General features: G+C 38.7%; 1 protein-coding gene and 1 long non-coding RNA gene across 2 annotated transcripts in view; one reads left to right on the top strand and one right to left on the bottom strand.

The window, feature by feature from the left end:
* The window catches only part of LOC148904855 (uncharacterized), a 210401-nt gene that overhangs the window by 66497 nt on the left and 126998 nt on the right, over positions 1-16906 (top strand). The gene's annotated exons all lie outside the window — the stretch shown is intronic.
* Positions 1800-16437, bottom strand: LOC116304925 (MFS-type transporter SLC18B1). Its single transcript, XM_089024569.1, has 16 exons — positions 16163-16437; positions 15319-15417; positions 14576-14649; positions 13628-13775; positions 12625-12693; positions 11939-12026; positions 10938-11015; positions 10251-10321; positions 8833-8931; positions 8038-8138; positions 7227-7322; positions 6924-6998; positions 4978-5044; positions 4089-4115; positions 3422-3456; positions 1800-2824 (listed from the first exon to the last, which is right to left on the bottom strand). Exons 1-16 carry the CDS (start codon positions 16361-16363, stop codon positions 2710-2712), a joined length of 1443 nt encoding a protein of 480 aa, XP_088880695.1. The 5' UTR covers positions 16364-16437; the 3' UTR covers positions 1800-2709.

A 16906-nucleotide genomic window follows, 5' to 3' on the forward strand; every position in this document is an offset into this window, starting at 1 on the left:
GTAAAATGATGACTTTAGATCTAACTGGAGAATGCTTGTCAAGAATTGGAGTGTTTTCTCGTAGTTTTCAACAATTTCAGAAACAGATAAATTGGACACTTGCGACTTTTCCAGTAATCCAGAGTTGGTGATGTCACTTTTAAATTGGACTATGTCAATTTTCTTGTGATTGCGAAATGTTATTGACTTCTTCTGATAAGATGGTTTGGCGATCATGAGCTTGCAGTTTACAGCATAGTGGTCAGAAAACTGAGGATCAGAAACCAATATTTTACTCACGAGTTTATCACCAGATTTTGTGATGATCAGGTCAAGGGTGTGATGTTTCTTGTGTGTAGCCATGACAACATGCTGAGTAAGATCAAATGAGTGCAGGATCTGAAGAAACCTCTTGGCATTCAAGTCATATTTATCGTCAACGTGAAAGTTAAAGTCACCAGCTATTAAAAACTCTGTACAACCCTGAGCAGGCGTAAGATGTTCCAGTAGGGTTGTAAATTCACTGAAAAAGTCATTACAAGTCAATTTGTTAGTCTTCGATGGTGGAGGACGGTAGACTACGATGACATGTAGCACTTTGTTTACAGTTCTCAATGATAGATCCATGTATTCAAATGATTTGAACACCTTCACTTTCATCAATTTTGGTTTTAATGTTGCTTTCACTATGATGCCAACGCCACCACCACGTGAATACTTGCCTCTTAGTACATGTCTGAACTCATATCCTCTCGGAGTTGCTTCACTAATGATCATACTATCAGAAACTCCAGGTAGAAGCCATGTCTCAGTCAGAGTCAAAATATCAATCTTATTTTCCACAACATAATCATTGACTAGGGCGGCTTTGTTGTTTAATGATCTCACGTTCAACAAGCTGAAATTTATAGCCTTACAAGGCTTACCAAGAGTAGTCAGGCGTAGCCATAGGTCTGGCGCGAGTCGAGTTTTTCCACAAGACAAGGAGGAAAATGTCCTCAAAAAAGAACTTGTGTAAAGAGCAGCCATTTATAAATGCTTTCCAGGATGAACCATATAAATAAGTAAATAATTTAGCAATAAAGACTTCAAATTAATACGGAGCCAATTATTGGGTGCTGCTCAGTGAAGCGCTCACCATCCCAATTTATTGTTATCCGATTACTTAGGTTTGATTTACTGTTCTTGAAGTATGCTTTCAACTTCAACTTTGAAGGGTGTTCCTGTCCACCGAAAATGACATATGACGTCACTGACAAGGCGTGTGCGCATGCTCACTGATGAGTAGCAAAAAAGATCCAAAAATAAATCACACGAAAATGATCATCATATTCTTTGCTTATTATCCCTAATTCGCTGTTTTTGAATTTGTTCTTTTTCACTCATTTGCTCTTTTTCACTGATTTGGTTTTATACATGACAACCTTCTTGCAATTTGGTGTAGATATATACAGTAGCGTAGCGAGGGGGGGCACGGGGGGGCACGTGCCCCCCCCCAAATTTTTAAACAACTTTTTCGAAAAAAACAAAAAACAAAAACAAAACATATTAAACCAAAACGAAAGAGGAAAATAGATTATTGCAACCTAAGAAAGTGCGCTGTATAAATCAGTTTATACCAATACGAATTTGTTTCTTTTTTGTTTGCGCGTTTATTCGTTTATTTGTTTTATGGGGGGAGAAGTAATTTTTTTCTTTTTGGGTCAGTGCCCCGCCAGCTCCTAGGTCCTCGCTACGCCCCTGGATATATATATTTGTCAAATATTGATTTTAGTTTCAAGTGACATTATTGTAGTTTCATAAACACCAACTCTATGAGCTTCAATCAAAAAATGAATCACTGAAACAACTTTATTTACTGAGTGTCACAAGTAGTATTTTTCACTGAAAAATATAAGGCCTTGCATCTATAAATTTAACATCAAATGCTTCATATATACTGCTCTTTTGTTCTTTGATTTTAAGACATAAATATATAAATTATCCTATATATAAATGTGAACTCAGTACTGACCACTTCTCGTAACTCTTTAAGAAGCATTTACCGAGTCGTGCTATTTAGGGGCTCATGTATTGTATCTGAAACTTGAAACCAAAAACTTGAATCTTGAAACTTCAGTTAAAACTGAAAGCATTTTGTTGCCCTTTCGATGTTTTACCTTAACTCACATAATGGGCTTCCTGTGGAAACATATTTCACTAGTACCCATTAACGCTCATCTCTAATCATCAGAGAGCCCGCAGTCGTTATCACTTTAAAATATGGAAACTCCAAATAACATGTAGCAATGTTTGACGTACGTAGTTAACTAAAGATGACTGGACTTCCTGTGGAAAGAATTTTACTAGTACCCAGTTCCGCTCATCCCTAATTATCATAGAGCCCGCAATCGTGATCAGGTAAGGAAACCGCCCCAAATAACTCGTAGCAATGCTGTGCACTAGAGATGACTGGGCTTCCTATGGAAAGTACTTTACTAGTACCCAGTTCCGCTCATCACTAATTATCATAGAGCCCGCAATCCTGATCAGGTAATGAAACCGCGCCGAATTACTCGTACCAATGCTGGCGCACAATGCTGGCAACTAGAGATTTTACCAGTACCCAGTTTCTCTCGTCTCTAATAATCACAGATAGCCCGTAGTCAAAAGATACACCTCCACAGACTGGCGCACTGGCAAACCAAGTGAATAGATAAACGATATGTATGTCTTTCTTAACTTTGGCATTCATATCGAAATGATGTGTTGGCTTTTGTTAACATCATGTCCATTCTTGTTTTTGTCATCTATAAGTCGTTTTCTCTCTGGGTCTGATGACCTTCTTTGCACTGATTTCTTTCTCCTGGATAAGATGAAGATATTATTGAACTAAATATGGAAGGATTAGGCTTAAGTTTGAAGCACGGACACTAGGTTTTGGTATTTTGTGAAGTCCAATTAATCAGGCATGTTTGAAAGTCCAATACCTATTTTTGCAATAGCATGGATTTGACTAATTTGCATACGGATTAAGAGCATGCGCAGACTTTTTTCACTCGTGTCAGTTATGCTAGGATAATAATAATAATAATAATAATAATAATAATAATAATAACAGAGTGCAAACAATTAATCCGTGAAGCACTAATTACTAAATAGTACAAAATAGTGCTAATTAAACAATAGAAAACAATGGAATTTGCGTGAAATTGTGCTATTTAGTATTACTAAAGTTTCATGGTTATGTTGTTTGCTCTAATAGCATTTATTTAAACACGATAACTAATTAACAGCGGAGCTGATGTGGTCGTATATCTTCAATATATTAACTAAATTTGTCAGGATGTCAGAGAGTGTATGTGAGTAACCTTTATTTACACAGGGTAGCCAATATAACTCAAATTTATTGAGGCTAATATCCTGAGGGGACCTGCAAATGTACTGACAGTTATATTCATACCTGAAGCAGGAGAAGAAGATAGCAAGAGCTATTGACTAAAAAAAAAAATTAAGTAGATTAGTTCATCTAAAATTTTTTCTCATATAACTATAACAACAATGAATGCAATATTCCCTCACTTGAAGTTTTAAAATAGTTTCATGCACCAATACCACCAGAATCATTGCCATTCATCATCCGTCATCATCATCAGCACAACCACCACCAACAATAATATCATCATTACCATCATCAACATCACCATCACCATCACGACCACAACTACAGCCAACATTATCATCACCATAAACTTCGTCATCATTATGCATCACCATCACAACCATCATTACCAACATCACCATCATCACATTACCACCATCACCATCACCATCCGCACCATTATCATCACCATCACGACCACAACTACAGCCAACATTATCATCACCATAAACTTCGTCATCATTATGCATCACCATCACAACCATCATTACCAACATCACCATCATCGCATTACCACCATCACCATCACCATCACGACCACAACCAACATTATCATCACCATAAACTTCGTCATCATTATGCATCACCACCACCATCATCATCACCATCATCAACACCATTATAATTACCTTCACCTTCACCATCATCATATAATCAATCGTCATCATCATACCATTAGTAAACATACCATTAGAAACACTAGTCCAGCAATAATCTGCGTAAAAAAAATCCCATCATTACTATGTCTATCTCATTCAATATACACCGCTGTTTTTGATAAACACGAGTTAGCTATCCATAGATGGCACTAAAAGCAAAAGGTATGTTCAATAAAGGTTTTGAACCATAACGTGATGGCAGCCATTTTAGATATTGCAAGAACAATACAATCTTAATTCAATCCCGGAGATTAAATTGCTCTGCCATCTAACATGGCCGCCGGCATGCACATGATGGAGCAAACCTCTATATATAGATGGACGTAATGCTTATAAATATTGTGATGGTAATGTGCCAACCATATTAACAAAAAGGTTTTGTCACTTTACTTTGTTGGATTATCCAATAGATTTCTGGTTAGCAATTCCATCAACAAAAAAACAAAAACAAAAACAAAAAAAAAACAAAAGAAAACAAACAAACAAACAAACAAAAAAACAAACAAAAACAAACAAACAAAATTTTTTTTTCGTCATCGAACGCTCACCGCAACACGACTAGATTCCAATGAGGATTTATTTTTTCCCATTCAAATTATAAATCATTGCTCTTGTTCGAGTTGAACATTCTTTAAGTCGGGAATCGCGAGTGGCGTAGCGGTAAGAGCGCTCGCCTCTCAAAGACGACCGGGATTCGACTGCCCGGACATGGTTTCGTAAGTGAAGTAGAGTGAATGAGGTGTTTGTTGGTTCTCTCCTGTGCTTCGAGGGGTTTTCTCCGGGTTCTCCGGTTTTCGTCCCTCAGCAAAAATCATCTTACAAATTCCAATTAGAATTCAGTGGATGAAATGCGACCCTGTGGAAAAGTCACTGTTAAACCCTTCCCCAGATTCGCAGTCTTATCGTGCAAATACATACCGTTGATGTCCACTCAAATCGCAAATGATCGACTAAAATTCCACCGACGAACGCGCCAACAAAACCACTAAAAATAACATATTAAATAATAACGTACTTAACGGTTTTTGTGATACACATATACATATATATATATAAATAAATAAATATATGTATACAGCGATATGCAGAAATTCTGATCCTTTTGTACATATATACAAGTATATCAAAAGTATATCAGAAATGATGGATTATCATCCCTGATATATTTTTTGGGGTTGTCTAGCACTAGGGCTTTCTGAAAAAAATATCAGAGATGATATCCCATAATTTCTAATAGAATTTTGATATACTTTTATGCATATGCAAAAGTATCATAATTTCTGCATATCGCTGTATATATATATATACATACACTCGATTGCAGAAACGTTGTAGTATACATTTATACGTTTATACAAATATCTAATGAGATGCATAATGCAAAATAGCCATTTTTAACCCTTAAAAACAACTGATTTATAATCTGTACGATCTAATAGACAAAAAATATATATTTTGACAGTCATTGAATGAAACAAAGAATAAATAAAGCGATTTTTCTGTTTTGCATATTATTAAATATACTGAATAAATTAGATATATGTATAAATGTATACTACAATGTCTCTGCAATCGAGTGGATATATATATATATATATATTTATAGCTTTTACATCACACAAATAATATAGTAAGAAAACATAAATGCAGGTATGCACTCGCATGGGGAGGAGGAAAGAAGGATGGTAGTGTGGGTCAGTAGAGCGATGAAGGGAGAAAACAATGAAGGAAGGGAGGAAGGAAGGAAGGAAGGAAGGAAGGAAGGAAGGAAGGAAGGAAAGAAGGATGTTAATGTGGGTGAGTAGAGCGATGAAGGGAGAAAACAATGAAGGAAGGGAGGAAGGAAGGAAGGAAGGAAGGAAGGAAGGAAGGAAGGAAGGATGGTAGTGTGGGTGAGTAGAGCGATGAAGGGAGAAAACAATGAAGGAAGGGAGGAAGGAAGGAAGGAAGGAAGGAAGGAAGGAAGGAAGGAAGGAAGGAAGGATGGTAGTGTGGGTCAGTAGAGCGATGAAGGGAGAAAACAATGAAGGAAGGGAGGAAGGAAGGAAAGAAGGAAAGAAGGATGTTAGTGTGGGTGGGTAGAGCGATGAAGGGAGAAAACAAAGAAGGAAGGGAGGAAGGAAGGAAGGAAGGAAAGAAGGATGGTAGTGTGGGTGAGTAGAGCGATGAAGGGAGAAAACAATGAAGGAAGGGAGGAAGGAAGGAAGGAAGGAAAGAAGGATGGTAGTGTGGGTGGGTAGAGCGATGAAGGAAGAAAACAATGAAGGAAGGGAGGAAGGAAGGAAGGAAGGAAAGAAGGATGGTAGTGTGGGTGGGTAGAGCGATGAAGGGAGAAAACAATGAAGGAAGGGAGGAAGGAAAGAAGGATGGTAGTGTGGGTGGGTAGAGCGATGAAGGAAGAAAACAATGAAGGAAAGGAGGAAGGAAGGAAGGTAGGAAAGAAGGATGGTAGTGTGGGTGGGTAGAGCGATGAAGGAAGAAAACAATGAAGGAAGGGAGGAAGGAAGGAAGGAAAGAAAGAAGGATGGTAGTGTGGGTGGGTAGAGCGATGAAGGAAGAAAACAATGAAGGAAGGGAGGAAGGAAGGAAGGAAGGAAGGAAGGAAAGAAGGATGGTAGCGTTGGGGGTAGAGGGATGAAGGGAGAAAACAAGGAAGGAAGGGAGGAAGGAAGGGAGGAAGGAAAGAAGAGAAGAAGGATGGTAGTGTGGGTGGGTAGAGGGATGAAGGGAGAAAACAAGGAAGGAAGGAAGGAGAAAGGAAAAAACGACAAGCGGAAGAATGGAAGGAAACGTGGGTGTAGGCATGGAGGGAGGGAGAGAGAGGAAAGCAGAAATCACGATAAAAATCCAGCAAATTCTTTTACCCCAAGTTAGAAAACGCTGTAAATAAGCCAGATGCCATTGAATCCGTGTACACATCCTTTTTCATACCTCTTTCACTACAAAGGATATTTGATGCATACAGTTTCTTAATAGTAGCACATTATAAAAAAAAACATTGGAAACTACGAAGCATCCCCCCATATATTATACAAATTAAACGTTTTTAGGAAATAGTCGAAATAGAATATCTGATCTGTTTAAATAAAAGTGTTCATTCATTCATGATCATATGAGAATGACAACCCCTTCCTCCCGACCCCCAAAAGAAATGAAAGACAACTTACTAACAACACGCGAGAAGCTCTGGCATAATAGGTACATAGTATAGAGCATTAGCAGCCCCAGCAATACCTACAGACAGCATTAATACCCAAACCTTCCTAAAGAAAGAAAGAAAGAAAGTGGAATAAATCAACCAGATTTAGAGGGGGGGGGGGGGGGGGGGGCGCAGGGGGTCTATAGAGGGTTTGTACCAGTAGATCGTTTTCTCAAGTCTGCGTTCGCATCCAAATTTAATGAACTGACGGGCCACGATACCAGAACACGAGTATTATCATGCATTGTTCTGAATTTTTTTTCGATAACACTTCTTACAATCGATTATTCTCCTCTTTCAATATAAAACTGTCTTCTTAATTTTGCTGAATTTGCGTTTTTCAATTTTGTGGCCCGTCAAGTTGTATGCGCACGCAACCTTGAGAAAACGGTCTATGTATTTAATATTTCAAAACGCTTGTGGAAACAGCGCGACGTGCAAAAGTATGGCCGGCGACACTAGTGAAAAACGTTTGCGCATGCTCTAATTCCATATGCAAATTAGTCAAAATGTCTTCACAAAATGCCAAAACTTAGTGTCCATGCTTGAAACTTAAGGCTAATTCTTTCTTTCATATTGTGTTTGTTAATGCAGTATCTTGGTCTCACAAAAGTATACATGTTTTGTATACTCGGAGAAAACTCAAACAATACAATTACGTCACGGAACACAAAACCCAGCTCAAGTGCGCAAACGTTTGTGGGGGGGGGGGGGGGGGGGCAAAGACACCCTAGAACCCCCTTTGTTGATATACCCCAGGAATGAATCTAATTTCTTACCTTCGAGGGATGAAAGATGGCAAAAATGGCGCAGGACCAAAGAACAATGTACAAACACTTGATACGAAGAAACCAATGACCAGGAAGAACCTCTTCCAATTCTGCAGCCAAGAATCAGAACCCGATCTCAAAATGTCCCCAGTACATATTCATACCATGAAATGGTTATTTATTACATGCTTAAAACACTTAAGGGACTGTTTAATGGCTTTTCGTCAGACAGGAGTGGGGAGGGGAGGGGGGGGGGTGAGGGGTATAGACACGGAGACGAGGAGGTGAAGCTGTAACCACTACACGCAACCATTAAACAAAGAAATGATACTCTAGGGAATGACATGTGGTCTGTAATGGGGAAACAGTGCATTACGTCTATATAGTGGAAGACAGTGAGGTGCCCACTGCAATATGCCAACTGGTCGCGGTTTCTGGACCATCTGAGTCCAATTAACTGTTAATTTTCAACTATGTTGACATTTGATAGCGCCTCTGGCGGTAAATACGGTAAATAGAATAAACTAGATTTAACAGTGGGTCCACAGAATAGCTCTCCTTCCACTAGATTCCAATTGAATTTAGAAGTTGGTTTTTGCGGAGGGAGGAAAACAGGAGAAAAACTCTCGAAGCACAGGAGAGAAACAACAAGCAACTCTACTCACATATGACACCAAGTCCGTGAATGGAAACTGCCCCGTGTCTTATTGGTGAGCGAGCGAGTGAGTCGAGTGGTCTCACCCCTATGGAAGTAAGAAGCATTTCCGAGGACTATTTCTGTAAGTGTAGTCATGCGATGCTTACCTGTTTCTCTAATATCCGTCCAACAATAGGTGTAGAAGCCATATATGTTACAGAATACACCAAGAAAACAAGTCCAACACCCGTAGAATTCAGACCAAACTGACATAAAATAAAATCAGTGAGATTACCATCAACCATTCAACCGTTCCCTACCATATAGTAAAACCTTTCGTTGTACATGGTGTAGTGTACGTTACTGATGTTGCTGTTATTGCTATAGCTACTGCTATTGCCGTATTAGTGCATGGTAATGGTGATGATGATATTGCTGTATTGCTAAGCTACTGCTATTGCTGTATTAGTGCATGGTAATGGTGATGATGATATTGCTGTATTGCTAAGCTACTGCTATTGCTATCGTATGGTAATGGTGATGATGATATTGCTGTATTGCTAAGCTACTGCTATTGCTATCGTATGGTAATGGTGATGATGATATTGCTGTATTGCTAAGCTACTGCTATTGCTATCGTATGGTAATGGTGATGATGATATTGCTGTATTGCTAAGCTACTGCTATTGCTATCGTATGGTAATGGAGATGATGATATTGCTGCATTGCTAAGCTACTGCTATCGTATGGTAATGGAGATGATGATATTGCTGTATTGCTAAGCTACTGCTATTGCTATCGTATGGTAATGTTAATGATGATATTGCTGTTGAAAGTGAATTTTTTTTTTTGTGTGTGTGTGCTTGATGTTAGAGATTTCGCCTGCAGGCTGTAAAACCAGTATAAAAGTAAAATGTCATTTTATTTTACGTCGATTGCAGGGATTTAGAAGTGGAGTTTTACGGAGGGAAGGAAACCGAAGAACCCGGAGAAAAGTTCTCGAAACACAGGAGAGAACCAACAAGCAACTATTCACATGACACCAAGCCCGGGATTCAAACACAGGTCGCCACGCAACCCGTGTTACACTTTAGAACACAAGGTCGCCTTCGAGGTACACTGCACAATTTCGGGCAACCCCCTTAAAATTTCTATATTCATCCCACAATCATTCTATTAAGAAATCATTATTAAAGGCCAGACACTGAAGGTGGTTACTGCCAGGGTTTCTTTACATCCTTAGGCTCAGGTCAAACGTCGAACTTCACGTGAGCTGAAACAATTGGATAATAAGGCGGTCTTTTTTGAAGCCATTAGGTTCGGCACATAGAAATTTCACTGTTTGACGTGGGACTTATTGGTACTTTTACGTCTCTCCAACGCAAGCTAACTAATGTAGAGAGACAGGGCCGCCATTCATCTGAGCCACGTAAAGATCTATTCTCATGCTCAACCAACTGAGCCAAGCGCGCCTTGTTGGTGGTGTTCGTGGTAGTGGTGTTTAAAAGCTTCATTTTTACCGCAAGTTTTCCAGGGGTTCAATACAAGAACTCTTTGAGGTACTTTTCCTGCATTAGTGACTAACCTTTTCAGCATGCGGCTGTAATGTAGGATCAAGGAATGATATTGAAATGATACCAACAAACATCGCGACGCCTAAAGAGCAAATAAAATGTATTTTGAGCATCAAGGCCAGCTGAGTTGACCTTCAGAACAAACTCAAGGTCTACCAATCAGAATTGAGGATTCAACATCATATTTTGATTAGCATGATTCTGCCAAGAGAACCCATGAAATATGAAATTATTATTCTTTAAATTTATCGTAAATGCTACTAGTTGAACCCTTGCTGGAATTCTAGTTCATTCAACACGAGAAAATTGCATTGTACTCAGTCCCTGCTAGAAAAATGCTAACCAAAAATAGTTGACCCATAATCCCTTTAAAGGAAAACAACAAACTCAGCTGGGGGGTGCAAACTATTTACCCAGAAAAACCCAAAATTTTGATTTGAAAACATTAATGGCATGTGTATCATTCTGGACGGGAAGTCCCTGAAAATCAAAACTCAATCTTCCGATTGACTTTAATAAGGTTTCAAATGCTTCAAAGGTTTTTATTTTCAGACACATAAATGAAGGGATGGATGGAAAAATTAGCTAAGGACCTCAAGCACTGAATGTGCATTCAGTAAGTGGCTAGAGCTTGGAGGATGCCATCCAATACCCGATCATCAAATAATTTCAGGTATTTAATAATACTGTGTACTTACACAAAACAATCACCCCAGGAATTCCCAGTGCTTCTTTCCACACTCTTTTACCTTTTTTGTTTTCACTCTCAATAAAATCTGTTAAAAAAATATGAATGAATAAAGTAGACATTATTGCCAATAGACCTCTTTCGAATAAGCCTGAAGCGAGATGACATTTTGTCCCGGTCTCTAGATAATATTCCTTTTCACATTGCTTTTGTTCTTTAATTATGACTATTGTTCCTGTATTCTCTAAGGAATCAAAAATTTTAATATGAAAGAATTTTAAAAACTATTACGGTATAGAGTCGGGGGTAAAACGTCATCTCGCTTCAGGCTTATTCATAGAATGCTGTTGGATCGATGGGTTGCAAGCATTCCCAAGAGAGTCAAAAGACAAAAGCATAGCGGCCATTGTGGTGCTGTTAACAATGGATGCTAATAACAATAATAATAATAATCTGTATTGTGATAACTTTTTCATAATCATGATTTTCAAAAAGGACCTCATCAAAATAATAATATATAATAAACGGAAAACCTAAAATTATAACTAATATAGAGAATCTAAAATATTAAAACTATAAAAGAGAAAAAATAGTTAATAAAATCAAGCTATTAAAGAAACAATGAGACTGACAGATAATAAATGTGTCTATTATCTGACTATTTCATTGAAATAGTATTAAGAAATCTTTTGTTAAATGGCGCCAACCCTTCCTCGAGAGGCTACGATGACGTAACATGCAATCGAAGAATTCCTTGATAACAGATTCGTTTGGTAACCCATAAAAACCCTGAACGCCCCCCCCCCTTGTTATCAAAAAGCAAAAAAGTTTTCAACATTTGTTTTCGTAAAAGAGCTGTGTGACTCAAATTCTTTTGTGTGTGCTCCCCTTGAGTCCCAACCCCAACTTTCATTTCCCCCCCGAAAAAAACAAAATCCCACCCCCTCTCCCCTCCCTGGTAAAAAAAGAATGGTCCCTAAATCTCTCTCTAATTTCAAAACCTCCACTCACCAGTCCTTGGGAGAAACAGCCACACCATGGGTAATGCTGATAGCAAGAGGCCACCAGTTACAAGCAGTGGAAGACGAAAACCACCAAGCTAATCAAACAAAATAATCATTCAGATACCAAGAAGGGCTGCATGTAGCCTTCACACTTTTTGTTAAAATTCACTAATTCTCTAAACATCTTAAACATCTTAAACACTTACCCCTCTTTTAGTCTAGACATACTTCAGTTGGCAATATTATAAAATTTAAGCACCCCCTCGACACACTTTCAATGTTATTCATGGCCATTACTACTGACTGGGGGGAGGGGTGGCAGTCCTACTACCTTTAGCTGTTGTATCACAGCGTGGGATAATCACAACAGAGCTAGTCTCCAAAGTTGGTGAAAGCCCAAAGATCTAATCAGAATTTAGTAGTTGATTTTTGAGGAGGGAGGTAAAACCAGAGAATCTGGAGAAAAACCCTCGAAGCACAGGAGAGAACCAACAAATACAACATCGAGATCGGCAGAACTCAAACTCGGGCCGCATTGGTGAGAGGCCGTGCATTTGCAGCGCAGTGCCATGGGTGCAGTTAATGGGCATGGATAATTTCTGGAACTACATGATCTCCTCTTCTGATGGTTCTCCACAGCTCTTCCACTGATTGCAATTTAATTATGAACAATAAATACTGATCAGCACATACTGAATATAATGCACCTCCTGCAAATGGCCCTAGTGTGAATCCTAGACCTGTAAAGAGTTCTAACATGCCCTAGAAATGAAATAAATAGATTTAACTCACAGATAAATAAAAATATTGTCTTAATTGTTTTCAAAGGTAGCAATAAATTAGCCAGTGGTTGACAAACCTGTGGTGCTCATTCCATGATCAAATTGGAATTCAGAAGTTAATTATTTGAAAGGGAGAGGGAAAAAAGAGAATAAAAAACTTTAAGGGGTGGGAAGGGGGGACTGGAGAAAAACTCCCTTACTTGGCCCTCAGGGTCTTGATTTCCATCACCCTTTTGCCTTGCTTTTGGCACCAACAAACTCTTAGTCAGTATATTCCTGTAAGGCAGGTCTAAAGGATGGAACACATGACCACAGAACCAGTACCAGTGAGAGGTATCCAGTTAGCAGAACAAACCACCCATGCACTTTAAACCCGGGGGGGGGGGGGGGGGGGTACTCCCATATATGAACTATACGGGGATGATCCGCTGAACAGGGTATGGTTTTTCGAGCTTCTTGTCATAAACAGGGTATGCAATTTCACTCAAGGTCCAAATTTTTCCTGAGTTTCTTGTCATATTCAGGATTTCTACTTTCGTATTGACTGAAACTGGTTACCATGGTCGTAAAAAAATGATACGTGAGATGACATGATAATTGAAACAGGAACTCAGTGCAATTAATTATATCTTTTGTCATAAACAGGGTCTACAAATACAATTTTTTTTTGTCATAAGATGGGTACCCCTTTCAGAATCCTAGCGGAACACCCCTACCCAAATTCTGGCAGAGTACCCCCCCCCCCCCCCCGGGACTTTAAAGCAGTTACAATACGTCACTCAAAACCGGTCTTTGGTTAACATGGGGAATAAAACTACCAATCATTGGTCGCTTCTCACCATGACACAGGGAGACCAACAGACTAGTTTTCTAAAAACAAAAACAAACTTTAAAGAGGAGATTGATCAACTTACAATCACTGTAGTCAAGTTGTCTCTGAATTCCTGGATGAGTATGACCATCACAGCTGTCTCGCAGGCTGATCCCCCAAGAGCACTAATACCTCTTGTTACTAAGCAAAACACAGCAAACATCTGACCCTTCGGCAGCAAGTTCAGATACCTGGACACATACAAGTTTAATTCATTCTTTTTTATACTCTAGATCTGCTAACACTTTTGCCTTTATTTATATTTATTTATTCATTATTATTATTTTTTTTTTGTCTTTTCACTTCAGTGACTTTTGTTTTCATTATGTTGTTCTTGATAATTATAATGAAAAAACAGCCAGAATTAAGTTTTAGCAGGGTAATTTTCTTTGAGACTAATTAGAGAAGAAAAAATGGGATAGTTTTCATTTAATCCTTATTAGGTTGTATGTCTGGCTCGACTGTACTCATGTACTTCATGAGCAGCCGACAGTTGTTGGTCCCAAAAATCATTTACAGTGTCATCCAATAAAAATTGTTGGCTCAGAAACAGTTGAATCATTGTCAACTGACAGTTGCTCACTGCGTGACTGTGCGTTGGACAATCGTCAACCAACAATCATCAACCAACAATCGGGTAACACACAACAGGCAGAACAAAGCCTGGGAGTGGATGAACAAACAATGAATGGTGAGATAAAACAAAGAACGCAGCTCACATGTAGGACAATACACATTGTTCACCATAATCCATGCTTTCTTTGTTTTTGTTATTTTGCCCAATCCCAAGCTTCGTTCTACCAGTGGACACCGACCCCAACAATCAGCCAATTGTTGATTGACACAATAATTGTCAGTTGGTCATAATTATTGCAGACAGAAACTTTCTCTAGTCAACCCACAACTCATAGGAATAGTGGGATATTTACTCTTTTTTCCAGGTGGGGGTGGGGGGGGGAGGGCAGAACTGTTTTGGAAGCTTAGGACTTACCCAAATATGAGAACTGCTCCTCCATTTAGAAACAAACCAAAAAATAGAACAAAATATGGACCTATTTTTGGAAGCTAAGAAGTATCACATATAGAATAAGTAAGATCACCCTTGTGAATCTAGACAATAAAGCAATCAATTCTTAAATAAGGAGCAGGCATTTCCCTGGATCTGGTATCATCAATCAATCTTTCCAAAGTTAGCTTGACTGACCACACTAAACAATGGCTCCAAGTCAAGAATCAATTTGATGAAAAACAGTTAATGTATGAACACATCAAGTTCAACCTCCACTGAAGCCTTTACTTTAGTGGCCACTAAATTTAAGTGAATTCGGGAAAGGCCACAAGTCAGGGGGCATATCCTGGGGTGGTAAAGGGGCTGACTAGTCCCTCCCCTTTTAATCAAATTTCTTTTAAAAAAATACCCCCTGCCCTTTTCCTCCCATTCCTGGCAAAACCTTTGTAATAGTCACCCCTCTTCTAAAATTCCTGGATCTGCCTACTGCGCGTATTGGACTGGAAAATATGATTGACAGGTTGTATCAGCTGCTCAAAGTCTTGACAAATAGACCCCTTGCATGCAACATCAAAGCAGCTTGATCTGGGGGACAAAACAAAAGAATTCCAATCTCCTGAGAATTGGAACCTATTGTTTTCTCCTGCAGATTGAGCTGCATTCCAAAGTGCTGCAAGGGGTCTATTTCAAGATGAGAAAAAACCCTCTAACGATGCAAAGCTTACCAGAAACGATCCATAGATGAATGATGCTAGGAAGGCTACCAGACTGTACACACCAAAAATCAAACCAGTTTCACTTTCATTGATCCCAAATTTATTGGCCTAAAAATATTCCAGGATAAATTGTTATACCTTATTTATGAATAGTTAAGCTTGCTAGCTAGAAAGTAGATTATTTTAATTTGAGTCTCTAAGAAGAAGGAATCCTAGTCGAGACAATAGAAAAGTAAAGAAAACATATTTGACAGGTGTTACGCAACTCGTGTATATACATGTACATGTGTATGTATTTGTATGTGTATGTCGAAAATCTCCGGTTTCAATGCATGGATTCTCTTGCTCGAATTCATCAAAATTCAATTACCTGTATCAATTTTTTTTAAAAAACTGCTTATGATTTTCTCTTCGGTTTCGAGGGGAACAAAGTTGGAACGCGTACCAAGAATAAGTTTAATAGCTTACTATAATTACATAATAGCGGGGTAGAACAATGCTCATTAGAGAGTTTTAGATTTACGTTCACGGCAAACGTGAAACGTCAGTTGACCATTTAAAAATTATTTTAAATAGCTTAAAAAGAATCGCAAAAAAGTCCAAGTAGTAGAAAAACAAAAGAATATTTGTCTTTGGTGAGAAGGTTTGTAAAAGGTAAAGTAAAGTACAGGAAAACGATGAAAACGTGGACACGTTTGCCGTTTGCGGGGAGAAAAAAAGTCAATCTAAAACTCTCTATTGTTGAGTTTTTACGCTAACGATGTGACCTTTTTCATTCAACTGTATAATTAAAGATGTAAAGAAAGAAAATGATACGGATCCAAAGAAACCTAATTGGAAGTATTCTCCTCACCTCTTCTGGAAAGAACGGCGCCAGTAAACCAACATAGCACCACGTTAAGAAGTAAACGAAGGAAAGCAAACAGAAAACCAATACTTTTCGAGCTGCCCATGGGGATGTTGGAGGGCTCAGTTGTGTAAGAGAAGCATCTTCGGCGGCTGCAGTTGGCTGAATCGTGCTGTAACTACTTGCATGAGCAGAATTTCCTTCCATTTTGGACAGTTAAAGCTTGCAGAAATAAAAGTAGAGCTTATTTGATCAAGCTTTACTCTTGGTCTTCCTTGTTTGTCTTAGCTGTAAAGAATTCCACAGGAAACCCAAAACGTTTCTCAGGCCAGGACGCGCTAGGCTAGCTATCGCGTAAAAATTGAACCGGGCGAGGGCCGATCAGAAACCGCTTCTCGTTTCGGGTCACGGGGAACAAGGATTCTTGGGCTGTTTCGCAGACGGTTTTTTCAAGAAAATTATACTGGCTGAACGCAGGCTAGGACGCGCCAGAATCTAAGCCTAGCACAGGCAGCCCAAGCAATGTATTCGTAATGTGTACGATAGCATTTGAAGTAAAGGTATGGGACGAAAAAATATGTAATTAAAAATAAATAAATTTAAGAATACCTTGCTCCTGTGTTGTTGTAAATGATATTTAACGTCATTCGGAGTAGTTTTTAGCTGTTTTCGAAAAATAAGCCCACCAAACAAGAAATAGAATTAATTTTTACAGTCTCTTTTTTGGATCGAGATGAAATATTCCAGGAA

The sequence above is a fragment of the Actinia tenebrosa genome, unplaced genomic scaffold, assembly GCF_029948245.1.
Source record: "Actinia tenebrosa isolate PJP-AT-01 unplaced genomic scaffold, QUT_ActTen_1.0 PGA_scaffold9__36_contigs__length_13948895, whole genome shotgun sequence".
Classification (NCBI taxonomy): Eukaryota; Metazoa; Cnidaria; class Anthozoa; order Actiniaria; family Actiniidae; genus Actinia; species Actinia tenebrosa.

Coding starts and splice junctions, on each gene's coding strand:
- LOC116304925 (XM_089024569.1), bottom strand. CDS start 16,363: ATGGAAGGAAATTCTGCTCATGCAAGTAGTTACAGCACGATTCAGCCA. Junction 12,027..12,624: donor CAGGAGGTGCATTATATTCA/GTATGTGCTGAT, acceptor TTGTTTGATTAG/CTTGGTGGTTTTCGTCTTCC. Junction 7,323..8,037: donor CCATCTTTCATCCCTCGAAG/GTAAGAAATTAG, acceptor TTCTTTCTTTAG/GAAGGTTTGGGTATTAATGC.